The sequence below is a fragment of the Camarhynchus parvulus genome, chromosome 29 (assembly GCF_901933205.1).
Source record: "Camarhynchus parvulus chromosome 29, STF_HiC, whole genome shotgun sequence".
Lineage (NCBI taxonomy): Eukaryota > Metazoa > Chordata > Aves > Passeriformes > Thraupidae > Camarhynchus > Camarhynchus parvulus.
The window spans coordinates 555,095-571,683 of record NC_044599.1 but is presented as its reverse complement, the minus strand read 5'-3'; the positions used below and the strand labels follow the sequence as shown (position 1 = coordinate 571,683).

The following is a 16,589-nucleotide window of genomic DNA, read 5'->3' as shown; positions in this document are numbered from 1 at the left end:
TTGGGGAAGTTGGGGTGCAGCGCGCCCGTGGAGCCCTCGCTGCCATCACGCCCCCCCCCCCCCCCCCCGCGGGACCCACAAAAACCCGGGAGCTCCGGGGAGCTGCGGCACTCCCAAGTCCATCCCGGCACTCCCGAGCCCATCCCGGCGCTCCCGACCCGGTCCCGGCACTCCCGACCCGGTCCCGGCGCTCCCGACCCGGTCCCGGCACTCCCGAGCCCATCCCGGCGCTCCCGACCCGACCCCGACGCTCCCGACCCGGTCCCGGCACTCCCGACCCGGTCCCGGCGCTCCCGACCCGGTCCCGGCGCTCCCGACCCGACCCCGACGCTCCCGACCCGGTCCCGGCGCTCCCGAGGGGCGATGGAGCTCTGGATGCTCCTGCTGGGGGCAGGAATCGCCCTGGGCTGCGTGTCCGGCCGTGAGTAACCAGCGGGGGCTGCAGGGGACGGGCCGGGAGCGCTGCCCTCCACCAGCAGCTCGGCCCTGCTGGGAGAACTGGGATGGAGCCAGCCGGGCTGCACGGGGGTCTTTCCATGCTGGAAATCCAGCCCGGGCTGGGGGTGGATTGTCCAACTCCTCTGGCCCACCAGTTGGGGTCCGGGTGTGTCTGAGCCTGCTTTGGTCCTGCAAAGCTCAGGGAACCTTTTTCTGGCGCCTCCTTTCCTTGGAAAAGCAGCTTTGGGTGTTTTCCAGTCCCAATCCTGTATCCACCTTCCCCCTGTGGCCACAGAGGCAGCTCAGGTGGCAAACGCAGCCCAGACACGACCCCGAGGTGCCAGGGGGTGCTCAGGGGGCTCTGGGTTTAAGGAGGAGCTCGGGGCCACCAGGATTTGGCAGCCGGGATCCCGCGGGGATGAGGAGGTGCTGAGTTCTTGCATAAAGCATGAACTGCGATCCCCTGGCACTGAGGACGGGATTTCATCACCCCCGACGCTGCCAGGAGCTCGTATCTGATGGCCCAGGAGAGGATGAGTCCCCCTGGGATGAGAGATGAGGAGTTTTGCAAGGCCAGCTCACAGGAGAGGCTCCAAACCTGCGTGGGGCTGGGAGCAGGAGTTCCCAAACTCCCGAGCGAGTCCTGAGTTCCCAAACTCCTCTGTGAGTTCCCAAATTTCCTGAGTCCCGAGTTCTCAGACTCCTCTGTGAGTTCCCAAACTCCTGAGCGAGTTCCCAAACTCCTGAGTGAGTTCCCAAATTTCCTCTGAGAGTTCCCAAATTTAACGTGTGAGCCCTGAGTTCCCAAACTCCTGAGTGAGTTCCCAAACTCCTCTCTGAGTTCCTAAATTTCTTCTGTGAGTTCCCAGATTTCCTGAGTCCTGAGTTCCCAAATTCCCTGTGTGAATCCTGAGTTCCCAAATTTCCTCTCTGAGCCCTGAGTTCCCAAACTCCCTGTGTGAATCCTGAGTTCCCAAATTTCCTCTGTGAGCCCTGAGTTCCCAAACTCCTGAGTGAGTCCTGAGCTGTTCCAGAAGGAAAACCCGCGGTGAAGGTGGCTGGGGAGCTCGGCTGCCTCGTGGTCAGTCCTGGCCACCTGCTGGACCTGTCTGCTGGCCCTGGCACCCCTCCACTTCTCCTCGTGTGGGCAGTGGGAGATTTTCCCTGATTGTCCCACAGACAGGGCTCACCTCTGGGTTTGGGGACAGGAGCTGGGGGTTTGGGAAGCTCAGGCTGTCCACAGCGCTGTTCCAGGTTCGTTTGTCCTTCAGATGGTCCCTCCTGGAGCTGGGCTGGGTTTGGATCCGTGTTTTCCTGGAGGAGCGAGGTCCTGAGTCAGGCCAGGGGCTCGAGGACGCGGCTCTGGCTGAGCTGACTCATCCCCGAGCCCGAAACCAAACTGGGAGCACTGGGAGAGCTCCGGTGCCTCCCCAGTGCTCAGAGAATGGAGCTGGGCAGGGAATAACCCCCCCTTCCCTCGGCCTCCCTGAGAGAGAGAGAAATATTCCTGTGCTTTGTGCAGCCAGAGGAAATCCTGGGGCAGGATCAGCCAAAAAATCTCCTCTGGCTGGACCAGCCAAAAACCCCCGGGGTGGCTGAGTGTGGATGAGCCATGTCCTTCTGTCCTTCTGTCCTTCTGTCCTTCTGTCCTTCTGTCCTTCTGTCCTTCTGTCCCAGGCCGCCGCCCCCGTGGCGTTTCCATCTCTCCCAAAAAGCTCCCAAAAAGCCTCTCCTACCCTCCCACCAGGGACAGCTGAGGACCCTGCCGTGGTTTAGGGTCCATTTAGGGATTTAGGGTCGAGTTGGGGATTTAGGGTCGTGTCTGAGTGAGGAGGAGGAGCCATTCCCCTGCCCTGAGACCCCTTGGGCACCTTGTGGCATTGGAGATTTGGGATTGGGGATTTGGGATGATGCTGAGCCTCCCCCTCCGATCAGCCCTCCAGGGACAGGGGAAGCCCTGCAGCGATTTAGGGTTGATTTAGGGTCGCTTTAGGGATTTAGAGCCCTGTCTGAGTGAGGAAGAGGAGCCGTTCCCCTGCCCTGAGACTGCTCAGGTGCCCCGTGGCGTCGGGGATTTGGCACTGGGGATTTGGGATTTGGGATGATGCTGAGCCCGCCCCTCCGAGGGCTGAGTCAGGGTCGGGGCCCTGCCGGGACTCGCCGGGGCCGCTGTGACACGCTCGGGCCGCTGTGACACGCTCGGGCCGCACGGCACCGGCACCGGAACGGGCTCGGCGCTGACGGGGGAGCGTGGGCAGCTCCTGCCTTGCACAATCCCGCCGGGATTGCGGCTGGAAAAGGAGCGGGATGAGCGAGCCAGGGGCGTTGATCCCAGTGCTGCTCCGGGAGTGGGGCTGGGGCTGGCCTGGTCACACTGGGAGGGTCTGGGCAGCGCTGAGCACCCCGTCCATGCGATGTCCCTGCCCTGGATGTTCTCCCAGCTCTGCTCAGGGGCTTCCAGAGAACCTTGAGACCCCCCTGCTAAAATCCTCCTGTTTAAAGGAATTACAGGGAATGGGAAACCAGGAGGGAAAGCCGAGCCAAGGACACCCCCAAGAGCTGGGATTTGCGGGGAGAGGGAGCCAAGGGGTCCCTCAGCACCTGCAGGGCTGGGGTGACATCACCAAGAACAAATAATTGAGGTGAAGTGACAGAGGGGACAAACAACGAGGGAAGGAGGCGGTGTTGGGAGTTTGATGCCACCCTCATGGCCTGGATGTCGCTGTCATCGCCTGGGTGTTCCGGGACAGGATGAGCCACATCAGGATTTGCCCCGGGGCCACCTTTCACCCGGGTTGGGCAAGCCCGCGGTGCCTCAGATGTCGGGAGATTGCAGCAGCTCTGCCAGGGAGGGCAACGCCCGCTGCTCCAGGGCTGCCTTTGCTGGGACAGGGACACACTGTGGGACAGGGACACCTTGGGGACAGGGACACCATGCTGGGACAGGGACACCCTTTGGGACAGGGACACCTTTGGGACAGGGACACCATGTTGGGACAGGGACACCATGCTGGGACAGGGACACCTTTGGGACAGGGACACACTGTGGGACAGGGACACCTTGGGGACAGGGACACACTGTGGGACAGGGACACACTGTGGGACAGGGACACCATGCTGGGACAGGGACACCTTTGGGACAGGGACACCTTTGGGACAGGGACACACTGTGGGACAGGGACACCATGCTGGGACAGGGACACCCTTTGGGACAGGGACACCTTGGGGACAGGGACACCCTATGGGACAGGGACACCATGCTGGGACAGGGACACCTTTGGGACAGGGACACCTCTGGGACAGGGACACCCTGTGGGACAGGGACACCTTGGGGACAGGGACACCCTGTGGGACAGGGACACCTCTGGGACAGGGACACCTTTGGGACAGGGACACCTCTGGGACAGGGACACCCTGTGGGACAGGGACACCTTGGGGACAGGGACACCATGCTGGGACAGGGACACCCTATGGGACAGGGACACCCTATAGGACAGGGACACCCTGTGGGACGGGGACACCTCTGGGACAGGGACACCTTCCAGGCACCCTTGTCCCTCTGAGAGTGTCCCTTGTCCCCTCCAAGGCTTCACCGCTGCTATTTTTAGCTTTGCTTTTCGCCACCACGCAGGTGCTCGGCAGTTCCTTTGTTACCAACAGCTCGGGAAGGAGTTTTCCCAGTTTTCCCAGTTTTCCCAGCACCATGCAAACGAGGCTGCCTGGAATGCGGCAGCTGCTCCGGGGGGGCCGGGGCTCATCCCAGGATCCGGGGGTGAATCACGGGGAGCAGCTCCGGAGGGACCCGGGGCACTGGGGCTCATCCCGGGGTGAATCACGGGGAGCAGTTCCAGGGGCCGTTCCCCAATGTCACCTTGAGGTTGTGACAAACACAGGCCAAGAGGAGCAATCCTGGTGACAAAGATCCTGGCTGGGCTGCCTGGGGCTGGCCCGGGGCACTGGGGCTCATCCCGGGGTGAATCACGGGGAGCAGTTCCTGGGGTAACCTGGTGCACTGGGGCTCATCCCAGGGTGAATCATGGGGAGCAGCTCCGGGGGCCGTTCCCCGATGTCACCTTGAGGTTGTGACAAACACGGCCCAAGAGGAGTGACCCTGGTGACAAAGATCCCCGATGGCTCTTGGGCTGTGTGAGGCTGGCCCGGGAGGGGACAGAGGGTGACACGGGGATGCTCCAGGGCGGGGGTGGCCGCACTCAGCCCCTCCTGAGTGCCACCCTCCGTTGGTGTCCCCACAGATCTGTACACAGCCCCCGACTCGTGCGAGGGACGCTGCGGGGAGCCCTTCAATGAGGAGGACGAGTGTCACTGTCACCCCGGGTGCGAGGCAGAGCACAACTGCTGCGAGGACCACGAGAGGCACTGCGGGCCCGGTGAGCGCCCGGCCACAGGGATTCGGGGTGTCCCGGGGGTGGTTCTGAGCCTCTGCAGGTCCCCAAGGTGTCCCCAAGGTGTCCCCAACCCCCTGAGCTCCTTTTCCTCTGCTCCGCAGGTGGGGAAGGCGCCGAGGGCGGAGCTCGAAGCCGCGGTGAGTCCGGAGGGGCAGAACTGTCCCCAGGTACCTCGGGGTGTCCCCCTTTATTCCTCGGGATGTCACCCTCAGGTGTCTCAGGGTGTCACCCTCTATTCCTCAGGGTGTCCCCCTTTATTTCTTGGGGTGTTCCCCCCGTTCCTCGGGGAATTCCCTCCCCTTTCCATGGATCCTCTGGATCCCCTTTCACTTTTCCATGGATCCCAGAGCTGTCCCCAGCCCCTGCTGTCCCCACAGGAACATCCTCACTTTTCCATGGATCCTCTGGATCCTCTCACTTTTCCATGGATCCCCTTCACTTTATCGTGGATCCCCCTCAGTTCCCATGGATTCCTCTCACTTTTCCATGGATCCCCCTCACTCTTCATGGATCCCCCACCTTTCCCTGGACCCCAGAACTGTGCCCAGCCCCTGCTGTCCCCACAGACGGATTCTCCAGCAGCAGCGGTTCCATCTCGGAGCAGGAGCTGCTGGAGCTCTCAGAGCAGCTTTACGGGCTGGATCACAACAAAGCCCGGCCCAGCGACATCGCCCTGAACCCGCAGCACCTGGCGGGCCCCGACGAGACCGGGGACAAGCAGGACCGGTCCCCGCAGCCGTGAGTGGCACCGGGGAGGGACAGCGGGCCCGGGCTGGGGGAAGGCAGCTGCAATCCCAGCAATTCTCCCCCAGGCTCTACAAATACGTGAACGAGGAGCTCTTCTCCAAGCCCACCTACGCCAGCTTCATTAAGCTGCTGGATAATTACCAGAGGGCCACGGGCAGGGAGGAGGAGGTGACGGCCGAGGAACTGCGGGAGCAGGAGCGATTCCTCGAGGAGGTGATGAAAACGGAGCTCATGAAGAAACTCTTTGTGTTCCTGCAGGGAAAAGGTGAGTGTGGGGCAGGGCCGGGAATAGGGGAATCCCAAAGGGAGACAATCCAAAGCAGCACACTCCATTTTCAGGAGGCTTTTAATATAAAAAATTATTTTTAAATGGGTTTTTTAAAATAAAAACCCCATTTTCATTTTAGCTTGCATGCCTTTCATACATCCTTACAAAACTCCTAAGTTTACACTTCTATCATTGGTCACGAGAGACAAACAAAGCGCTCATCGGAATAATTGCAGGTTTCTCTTATTTATCCTTTTCTTTCTTGGTTTCTATGTCAACGACCTTGGTAGGAAATTCTTTCAGGGCTAAACACGGATCCTGTTATCAAACTTCTCTCTGGCTCTCAGGAGTTGCCGTAAAACCCAACCTGGGATGGGCACAGGGGGAGTCCAGCAGGGAGAATTCCCGAGGGACAGAGTGGGGAAGGGATGGGGAACCCTGCTGGTTCTCAGCTGCCTTTTTGGAGGTCGGGATTGAAGGTATTTGAGATGATAATTCACATTCAGACTCAGGTGTTTATCCACGTTAGGATATTTTGCATTCATATTCAATTTCACATTCAGACTCAGGTGTTTATTGTTTCTAATCTACGTTATGATATTTCAAATTCAGACTCAGGTGTTTTTTGTTTCTAATCTGCGTTATGATATTTCAAATTCAGACTCAGGTGTTTTTTGTTTCTAATCTGCGTTATGATATTTCACATTCAGACTCAGGCGTTTATCGTTTTTTACCCATGTTACAGTCTCACAGCACTGAGTTCTGCAGTCCTTCATTAACCAGGCACAAAATGGCCAACAATCTCTTGTTACAAGGTGTTTTAAGGCTAAACTATCTAATTAAGAAATGACACCTAAATTATTTTCACTTTTAACCCAACAACTAATTACTCAAAGCCCTCAATGCAGATTTTTCTGTCCAATTACAAAACACCACCCAAACCCATGAAGAAGAAGGAAGAAGAACGACCTAAAACCTCCATCTTGCTCCGTATTTATTTCTCTATTCTAAAACACCAAACTCTACGTTTTCCACCCTGTGACATTATACACTTCTAATCAAACCACACACCCATAATCCCAGTGCTATTAATCAATTTTGGAATTAATTGATAGCACTTCTCCACGGCCTCAGGTCAAAGGCATCGCTCGCCTGGGGGTCAGAGTGTGTCACACAGAAAATCTGAATTTCCCAGCACCCAGACCCCCAGCTCTGCCTCTCCCTGCGCCCCCTCCTTTCCCTGCAGATCGCTACAGCTCCGAGCAGGAGTTCCTGCAGGACCTGAACCAGATGTGGTTCGGTCTGTACTCCCGAGGGGACGGGCAGCGGGATTCCAGCGGCTTCGAGCACGTGTTTTCAGGTACAAACAGCCCTCCCCCAGTTTCCAGCACCTGTTCTCAGGTGCAGCCCTCCCCAGGCCAGGGGCTCACCCCAACACCCCCTCTGTGTTTTAGGGGAGGTGAAAAAGGGAAAAGTGTCTGGATTCCACAACTGGATCCGCTTCTACCTCCTGGAAAAGCAGGGTGTCCTCAACTACTTCAGCCACAACTTCGACGGGCCGGTGAGAGCTCGGGGGGCTGGGGCACCCCGTACTGCACCCACGGGGATGAACCCCAGATCAGGGGTGCTCCCCCTGCCCCATCCCCGCTGCAGGGTGGGAAGGGCTGGAACCCACCATGCCGGGGGCAGGAGGGGCTCCCAAGCCTTGAGGGGGAGATTTGGGGCCGGGGGGCTCTGCTGGGACCCCCAGCCTGGCCAGGAGCTGCTCTGGACGCTCCCTGAGGGGCTGGGGGTGTTCCTGGCCGGGCTGGGGGGTTCCCACCCTGCTGAGCCCAAACTCCTCTCCCCCAGTGGGACTCGTACCCCGACGTGCTGGGGCTGCAGTTCAGCTGGGACGGCTTCTACAAGGAGGTGGGCTCGGCTTTCATCGGCTGCAGCCCCGAGTTCGAGTTCGGCCTCTACACCCTCTGCTTCCTCGCGCGGCCCGGCCGGGCGTGAGTGCTGACCCCGTGTCCTTCTGTCTGTCCCGTGTCCTTCTGTCCATCCCGAGTCCTTCTCTGTCCATTCTGTGCACTTGTGTCCTGTCCATCCCATGTCCTTCTGTCCATCCCGTGTCCCTCTGTCCATCCGGAGTCCCTCTGTCCATCCCAAGTCTGGCCCTGGGGCCAGCGGGGCCTCCCTGAGCCCCCGTCAGGGCTGAGGCTGGCCCTGAATTTGGGGAGGGATGGGATGGGATGTGGATGGGATTTATGGGATATTGGGATGGGATTTATGGGATTTATGGTATTTATGGGATTTATGGGATTTATGGGATTTTGGGATGGGGTGGGATGGGAATGGAAATGGGGATGGGGATGGAACAGCATTGCCTGGGGACACCAAGAGCACCCTGGAGATGGGGCTGTGGGATGAGGGGCTCAGGGCTGGAGCACTGTGGCTGTGGGGACACCAAGACCCCCACCCCTGAGGGACACAGACCCGGAGCAGGGCGCTGACAGGCGGTGACAGGCGATGGTGTCTCCGCAGGTGCCACCTGAGCCTGGGCGGGCACCGCCTCAGCGTGCAGACCTACCCCTGGACCAAGGCCACCTACGGCGGCGGCAGGAGGTTCATCGCCACCGCCTACGTGATGTCACCCTGAGCGGTGACGTCACCCTGAGCGGTGACGTCACCCTGAGCGGTGATGTCACCCTGAGCGGTGTCACCCTGAGGGGGGCTCGGCTGGGGGGCGAGCACCGAGCCCCGGGGCCGCCCCCGCGCTGCTCGGGGCCGCGGGACGGGAGCGGCGGGGGCCGAACCCCGCGGGGAGGGGACGAGGGGACACCCCACGGGGGGACACCCCACGGGGGGACACCCCACGAGGGGACACCCCCAGACCCCGCCGCGTGTGGCGGGCCCGGGCTCGGCAGAGGAGCGGCGGGACGGGAAGGATTTGGCACGGAACGGAGGATCCTGAGTGGAATAAACGCTGCCCGGGCTGGAGGAGCGCTGGGTCCTGCGTGTCCCTGCAACAGCCCCCCCTTTTATCCCGCACCCCATTTCTCCCTCCGTTTGTCCCCCACACCCCTTCTCTGAGCCCCCCCGAGGCCTTGTCCCCCCCCGGACCCGGCCGGTCCCGGGGGCTCTGTCCCCTGGAGCCCCTCCCCGGGAATTCGGCTCTGCCCCCGCCCAGCTGAGCTCTCCCCGGGGCCGCCGCTCCCCAGAGCCCCCAAATCCCCCGGGCTGGGGCTGCTCGGGGCTCCAGCTGCTCCAGCACAGCCCCCAGGGGCTCAAAGCGGAGCCCGGGGGGCAGCGGGACCCCCAGGCCGGCACCCCCGGACCCCCGGGCTGTGGAGATGACGCCCCGCTCTCGGGACAAGCCCCCGACCCACCCCGAGGCACCGGGACCCCCCAGCGCCCCTTCTCCCGCTCACCCCCGGATTTGGGGGGTCCCAAGAGGGGGGTGACAGCCACCAGCTCCCCCCGCGGTCCCCGTCCCCTCCTCCCGCAGCCGCGGCCGGGGGGTCCCAGGGCGGGGAGCTCCGGAGCTGCTGACAGATGGTGCTGGGCAGGGCTGGCGGGCCCCGCGCCATCTGCCGGGGGTCACAGGTGACCCCCGAACCCCGCGCGGGGAGGGCGGGGGGGATGCCACAGCTTGATTTATAGAAATGCGCTGGGAAACCGGGGAGGGGGCGGCTGTGGGGGGATCCGGGGTGTCCCCGTAGCTGGGTGACATGGGGGGGGACACGGAGCCGAGGCGACACGGGGGGAGACACAAAGCCCTCGGAGGGGTCCAGCTGGGGTGACACGGGGATGACACGGGGGTGTCCCCGCAGCCAGGGTGACACTGGGGTGACACGGGGGTGACGCTGGGGTGACACGGGGGTGACACGGGGGTGACACGGGGTGACACTGGGGTGACACGGGGGTGACACTGGGGTGACACGGAGCCCTCGGAGGGTCCAGCTGCGGCTCCCAGCGCTGGGGACACGGCCAGGGTGGTCCGGGCCGGCGGGGGGGGCCAGGGCAGGGCAGAGCTGCGGGACGGGGACGCTCCAGGTGCCCCAGCCCGGCCGGGAGCTCTCAGCTCCAGGGGCGGCTCCTGCCCACCCCGGCACAGGAGCGGTCCCGGTCCCTCCTCGCTGCCATCCCTGCCCTGGCACAGGCTCCCGCAGCCTCCCGGCTGCCAAATCTCACCCTCGGTGGTGCCAAAGGAACCCGCTGCCCCCAGGGTCACACAGAGCCCCGGCCCCGCATCTTTAGCTATTCACTTACATATGATACTCGATGGTGCATTTATATATTTTATATGTATTTCTACGTAAATTAGATCCCATATGATAAGTTTTGTTCGTATACTTATTTATTATCTTTACATTATATTATTTATTTATTATATTATTAGTTGTCGTACCACTTTTATTAAATTATTAATACATTATATTATTTATGTATCTATAAATATATATTTTGAATTATATATAAGTATATTAAAGCTATATATAAAAGTATATTTTATATATAATATATAAGCATATATTTATATATTTATATATTTTTAACATAAATATATATTTATATCGTATATAAATAAAGATATTTTTAAATAGGTGTATTAAAAATATATATACACATATATAAAAGTTAAATATGTATACATATATTATACATATATACATATATACATATATCTATAGTATTTATATATAAAGTATATTTAAAAATATATATACACATATATATTAAAGTATATTAAATGTATATACATACATTATACATACATATATACATATATACATACATATATACATGTGTGCATATATACATATATACATATATACATATATACATATATACATATATACATATATACATACAATACATATACCTATAGTATTTATATATAAAGCATATTAAAAATATATACATAGAACATCTTTTATCTATTAAAAAAACGCTCCCAGAGCCGCGCACTCCAGCCCCGGTTCCCCGGGAAGTTTGAAGCCATGCGGGGATGAAGCCGCGAGGGGAAAGGAGACGAAGCCGAGCGAGGGCAGGGCACGAGAGGAGGGGCAGGTGCGGCCAAGCTGCCCCCGGCCATCTGCTGCCAGCGCGGGGCCCCCCCAGATCCTCGGGCCCCCCCCCAGATCCTCGGGGCCCCCCCAGCTCCTCGGGCCCCCCCCCAGATCCTCGGGCCCCCCCCCAGATCCTCGGGGCCCCCCCAGATCCTCGGGACCCCCCCAGATCCTCGGGACCCCCCAGCTCCTCGGGACCCCCCCAGATCCTCGGGGCCCCCCCAGCTCCTCGAGACCCCCCCCCAGCACCTCGGGGCCGCCCCAGCCCCGCGCGGCTCTCGGGGGTCCCGCTCCTGCCGGGGGCTCCTGCCCAGGTGGGCCCGGCCCAGCTGAGCTCGCCGGGACACTCGGGGGGCTTCGACCCCCGCTCCCACCCGGGGGGATGTCGGGGTATCCCCTGCACTCCCCCCGAAGCCCTCAGTGTGGCGTTTTTCCCGTTTTCCCCGTGTTTTCTTAGGTTTTTTCCCGGTTTTCCCCATGTTTTATTGGGGTTTTCTCCCCGTTTTTCCCGTATTTTCTTATGGGGTTTTTTTCCCCTTGAGTTTTTTTCCCATTTTCCCGGTGTTTTCTTGGGTTTTCCCTTGTTTTCCCTTGGGTTTCCCCCCGTGTTTTGTCGGGTTTATTCCCCGTTTTCCCGATGTTTTATTGGGTTTCTCCCCCCCTTGTTTTATTTGGTTTATTCCCCGTTTCCCCCTTGTTTTATTGGGGTTTCCCCCTGGTTTCCCAAAGTTTTATTGCCTTTTTCGCTGTGTTTTTTGGGGGTTTTCCCGTTTCCCTTGTGTTTCCCCCTGCCCAGCACCAGGGGAGATCCCCGAGAGACCCCCGATGGTTTTAGGAGAAATTCGGAATATTCGGGCTCCGTGGCCCTCCCTCCCCTGCGGGATTCACCCCGCACACCGCGGGCAGCGCCTCCCCAGCAGCCCAGTGAGGATGAGGAGGGTTCCGGCTCCAGCTGAGCCCCCGCCGGGCCAAGCTCGCGGCTTTAGACCCTAATCCGAGCCCTGGGGAGCGGAGCCTCCCTAATCCCGCCCGAAACCGATCCGGCCCCAACTGCCCCGATGGGCTCGGGCCGCATCTGCCGCGGCAGCGCCAGCTCGGCCTGAGAGGATGAGGATGAGTATGGGGTTTGCTAAACCATTGAGGGCCCTGGAGCTCCTCATCCAGGGGAGGGATCGGGATCTGCAGCTGGATCCAGCCCCGGAGCGGCACTGCTGGGACCATCCCTAAAAACCGCTGGGAGCATCCCAAAAAACCATCCCAAAAAACCACTGAGCCGATCCCAAAAACCGCTGGGACGATCCCAAAAGCCACTGGGACCATCCCAAAAAACGGCTGGGATGATCCCAAAAAAACCCCGAGGGGATTCCTGCGTTTGGGAATGCCCCAGGAGTCTCAGCACCTTCCGGCGCAGCCCTGAGCACCAAATTCACGGAGAAACGACCCCAAAATCCCAGCCCTGAGGTGGGAGGGACCCCCGGAGCATCCCCCGGCTCCGGGTGCAGCGCAGGGGGAGGGGTCGGGCCCCACCATCCCGGGTTTTTGGGATCCCAGGTTTTTGGGATCCCAGGATTTTGGAATCCCGGGTTTTGGGGATCCCAGTTTTTTTGGGATCCCGGGTTTTTGGGATCCCAGGTTTTTGGGATCCCAGGATTTTGGAATCCCGGGTTTTTGGGATCCCAGGTTTTTGGGATCCCAGTTTTTTGGGATGGCAAACCCAAGGATTTACCCCGGGGATGGAAGGGATGGGAGAGGCAGGGCAGAGCCCCCCCAGCCCCCCCAGCAGGGCCGGCAGCTGGGCCGGGGTCCCCCCGGAGCGGGGTTAACGAGGGAGCGGCGGCCGTTGGTCCCAGATGGACACGGGCACGGGGAGGGGGCGGCTCCTGCGGGGTCCCGCCCGCCTTTTGGGGCGGGGGGAGGCAGAGCCCCCCCGAGAGGGGCAGGGGCAGCGCCCTGATCCCCCTCCCCATCCCTCCCTTTCCAGGGGCTGTTCCGAGGATGGAACAACCACGAAACCAAACCCTGGGGGCTTCCGGCACCCCAAACCTTGTCCCCGGGGGTCCCAACACCCCAAATTTCGTCCTCCGGGGGTCCCAGCACCCCAGATTTGCCCCTCAAGGGCTCTGACACCCCACAGCCCATCCTTTGAGGGGTCGCCCAGGTGGGGACACGGGGGGACCGCGGGGTGGGCACTGCACCCACCCTGCCCCTGGCACAGTGGGGGCACACCCGCGCCCCTGGAACTCAGCACGGTGAATCCGGGGATGCCCAGGGGGTGTCGAGAATGCCCAAGGGCTGCTGGGGATGCCCAGGGGGTTTCAAGGATGCTGAGAGGGTCCCGAGGATGCCGAGGGGGTGCCAAAGATGCCTCGGCTATCCCGGGGATGCCCAGGGGGGTCCCGGAGATGCCCAAGGGCTGCTGGGGATGCCCAGGGGGTTTCAAGGATGCCGAGGGGGTTCTGGGGATGCCCAGGCAATCCCGGAGATGCCATGGGGGTTTCGGGGATGCCCAGGGGGTCCCGGGGATGCCCAGGAGGTGCCCGCACCGCTGGGCACCCACGGCGGGGTCGCGTCCGTTGCCCCCCGCGCTGCCGCTCGTGTCCCGGAGCCCCCGGGGCCCCCCGGGCACCCCGGAGCCGCCGAGCAGCCCAACTGTTCCCCGGCGGGGCCGGCGGGCGCAGCCCCCGCTAATCCAATCCATCAGGGGGGTAATGAGCTATGAAAGTGCGGATTCAATTACGGGGGATTGCGGCGGGAGGCAGCGCCCGGCGGCAGACGGCGAAAGGAGCCCGGCTCCCCTCTGAAAGGCTCCATCTGTGCCGCCGGGGCCCCTTTGTGCTCCCTGAAAGCGCCGCGCAGCCACAAAAGCCGCCGCGTCCCCGCCGGGCGAGGTTTCGGTGGTTCCCCGGGGGAAACTGAGGCACGGGAGAGGAGCTCGCGGAGGGTTGGGGGGGGGGGATGGCGGAGCCGGGGCTCGGCGCTGGTTTGGCTTCAGGGATCGGTGTTGATTTATGGGGTTTGTGCGGGGATTTCGCGGGAATCAGCAAAGGGATGCGAAGCCCACGCAGTGCCACCCCTGCCGGGTCACAGGGTCACCTCCCCCTGCCCTTCCGAGCGCTCGGACACTGCCAGGGACCCTCTGGGCACCCCGTGCCAGGCCCTGCCCACCCCCACAGCGAGGAATCCCCCCACATCCCCTCTCTGCCTCCCCCCGACTCATTTGGGCTGGAAACGCCCCCGAGGCCTCCCCACCTCCCCCCATCGCAACTTGGGAGGGATTGGCCCGGGGACGAGTTTAAAGATGGGATTATTGCTGTACAAATTCTGATTAAACCGTCCCCAAACCCTCCTGCAACATCGTTAAGCCGAGCTCTAATCTCGCCCGAGCAGAGACTTCGTCAATAACTCCAAATCTCCGCGCTGTTGGTTTATCTGGCGCGGATTAAGCCGGGAGCTCCCTGAACTTGTATCAGAGCACAACAACCACCCCGAGCCCGGCGCTTGGGGCAGTTTGCCTTGGCAGCTGCCGGGTCCCAGCTCCCAGCCAGGCATTCCCAGGGTCTCCAGCACCGCGAGGGCTCCGGGGATCTGCCGGGAAGGGCAGAACAGCCCCGGTGCCAGCCCTGCCGTGATGGGGTTGGGGACAGTTCTGGTGCCAGCCCGCGGTGGCATCGCAGGGCACAAGTCCTGCCCTGGCTGGGGACGGCAGCATGCAGGGGATGGAGGGACAGATGGACGGACGGATGGACAGAAGGAGGGAGGGAGGGATGGACGGACACAGGGATGACAGATGGATAGAATCCATGGATGGACGGATGGACAAATGGATGGATGGATGGATGGATGGATGGATGGATGGATGGATGGATGGATGGATGGATGGATGGATGGATGGATGGATGGATGGATGGATGGATGGATGGATGGACAGATGGATAGATAGAACCCATGGATGGGTGCAGGGATGGATGGACGGATGGATGGATGGACGAATGGATGGATGGATGGACGGACGGACAGATGGATGGATAGAATCCATGGAGAGACAGACAGACAGACAGACAGACTGCTGAAGCTGCAGGAATGGCACACCCCACACAGGAGCCCCCCACCCTCACAGCCTCACCCAGGACCAACTCCCTGAGCTGCTGGAGAGCAGGCACCGCCCCTGAGCCCACCAGGGTGACGGTGACGGGGGGTTTGCACCTGGGGGTCACGGCCTTGCACGACCCCATTTAACCCCCGCATCCCCAGGGCGCCACCACCTCCACCCTCCCGACCACGGTGGCTCCTCTGCCCCCTCCAACCCGCAGGAAAAGTTCGTTTGCCAAAATCCGCCGTCCCCACGAGGGAAAAGACGATTAAGTCGAGAGCCCCGAGCCCGATCTCCCGGCTTAGTGGGAAAATCCGCGCGGTTTCCCGAGCCGGCCACATTAGGAGCTCATGGCCGGCGGTGTTATCAGATTACAGGCAAATATCAGAATTACAGCCCTGAAAGCCGGGCTTTAGAGGGGCTTAGCAATTATCCAGCCCTGGGCAGCCCCACCCTGCCCGGGAAACCAGGGCGACCCCGAGCCGAGACCCCCGGGGCTGGGGGCTGCTCCCAAATGGGCGAGGGGGGACAGGGAGTCCCCTCCATGGGCGAGGGGGTCCCCTCCATGGGTCAGTGTCCCCTCCATGGGTCAGTGTCCCCTCCATGGGTCAGAGTGTCCCTCAATGGGTCAGGATGTCCCTCCATGGGTCAGGCTGGACCCCCCACTGCCCCTCCCCAGAATTCCCCAGGTGGGATGGGAGGAGAAGCTGCCCCCCGACCCCTGCCCCATGTCCCCCCTACCTGTGGGACCCCTGTGGGGGGGTTGGGGTGTCCAGGGACCCCCAGAGAGGATGAGGGACCCTCCCCACGACCCCCGGGCTGGGCACAGTGAGCACACCCACCCTCAGCTCCTCAGCAGTGCCACCCCCCCGCGCCGGTGTCCTGCGGGGACACGGGGACACCCCCACCCCCGGGTGCCCCCTCCCCACGCGATCAGGGGCCAGCTGTGCCCTGGCAGCGCGGGCCTGGCACGGCTCCTGCCCTGCTGGCACGGGCCGGGGCTGCTGGAAGGGCGCACACGTGCCCGGGGGAGCTGGCACCGAGCGGGGCTTGGCCCCCGGCCAGCGGCAGAGGGGCCGGGGGGGCCGGGGCACAGCTGGACCCTCGGCCCGGCGGGCACAGACCGCTGTGCTCAGCCCGGGGCTGCCGGGGCATCGCTGGGGAAGGGTCCCGATGGCACCAGGGGGGGCGTGGGGGCTCACAGGGGTGTCCCAGTTCGGGGTTCGTGTCCCAGCCCGGGATTTGTGTCCCAGCCCACAGTTTGTGTCACATGCCCCTGTTTGTGTCCCAGTTCGGGGTTCGTGTCCCAGTCCCCTGCTCGTGTCCCAGCCCCCTATTCGTGTCCCAGCCCGAGGTTTGTGTCCCAGCCCCCAGTTTTTGTCCCAGCCCGGTTTGGTGTCCCCCGTTCGCGTCCCTCCGTGCACACACGGCCGGGTGACACCTTGGTGTCCCGTGGTCCCCCCACCTCCCTCGGAGCGGGACAGGCCGAGCCCCCTCCCAGGTAAACCCGCTCCAGGCAGGTCCATCCCCGGCAGTTCCACCCCTGCTCTGCGCATCCCCATCCGTGTCCCTAAATCCCTTTTATT

The 16,589-nt window shown here is 61.2% G+C and overlaps 2 protein-coding genes across 2 annotated transcripts in view; one reads left to right on the top strand and one right to left on the bottom strand.

Annotated features, from left to right (window-relative positions):
- ATF1 (activating transcription factor 1) overlaps positions 1–16,589 on the bottom strand; it is a 450,302-nt gene that overhangs the window by 322,392 nt on the left and 111,321 nt on the right. The gene's annotated exons all lie outside the window — the stretch shown is intronic.
- On the top strand, positions 317–8,555 carry ENDOU (endonuclease, poly(U) specific). The gene is made up of 8 exons (XM_030967204.1): positions 317–421; positions 4,692–4,826; positions 5,411–5,582; positions 5,657–5,856; positions 7,106–7,219; positions 7,314–7,420; positions 7,711–7,853; positions 8,386–8,555. Exons 1-8 carry the CDS (start codon positions 364–366, stop codon positions 8,498–8,500), a joined length of 1,044 nt encoding a protein of 347 aa, XP_030823064.1. The 5' UTR covers positions 317–363; the 3' UTR covers positions 8,501–8,555.

Bases quoted from the DNA above. Each gene is read 5' to 3' on its own strand.
- ENDOU (XM_030967204.1), top strand. From the start codon at position 364: ATGGAGCTCTGGATGCTCCTGCTGGGGGCAGGAATCGCCCTGGGCTGC. The intron at 4,827-5,410 runs GTGAGCGCCCGG...CTGTCCCCACAG, and splicing joins CGAGAGGCACTGCGGGCCCG to ACGGATTCTCCAGCAGCAGC. The intron at 7,220-7,313 runs GTACAAACAGCC...TCTGTGTTTTAG, and splicing joins CTTCGAGCACGTGTTTTCAG to GGGAGGTGAAAAAGGGAAAA.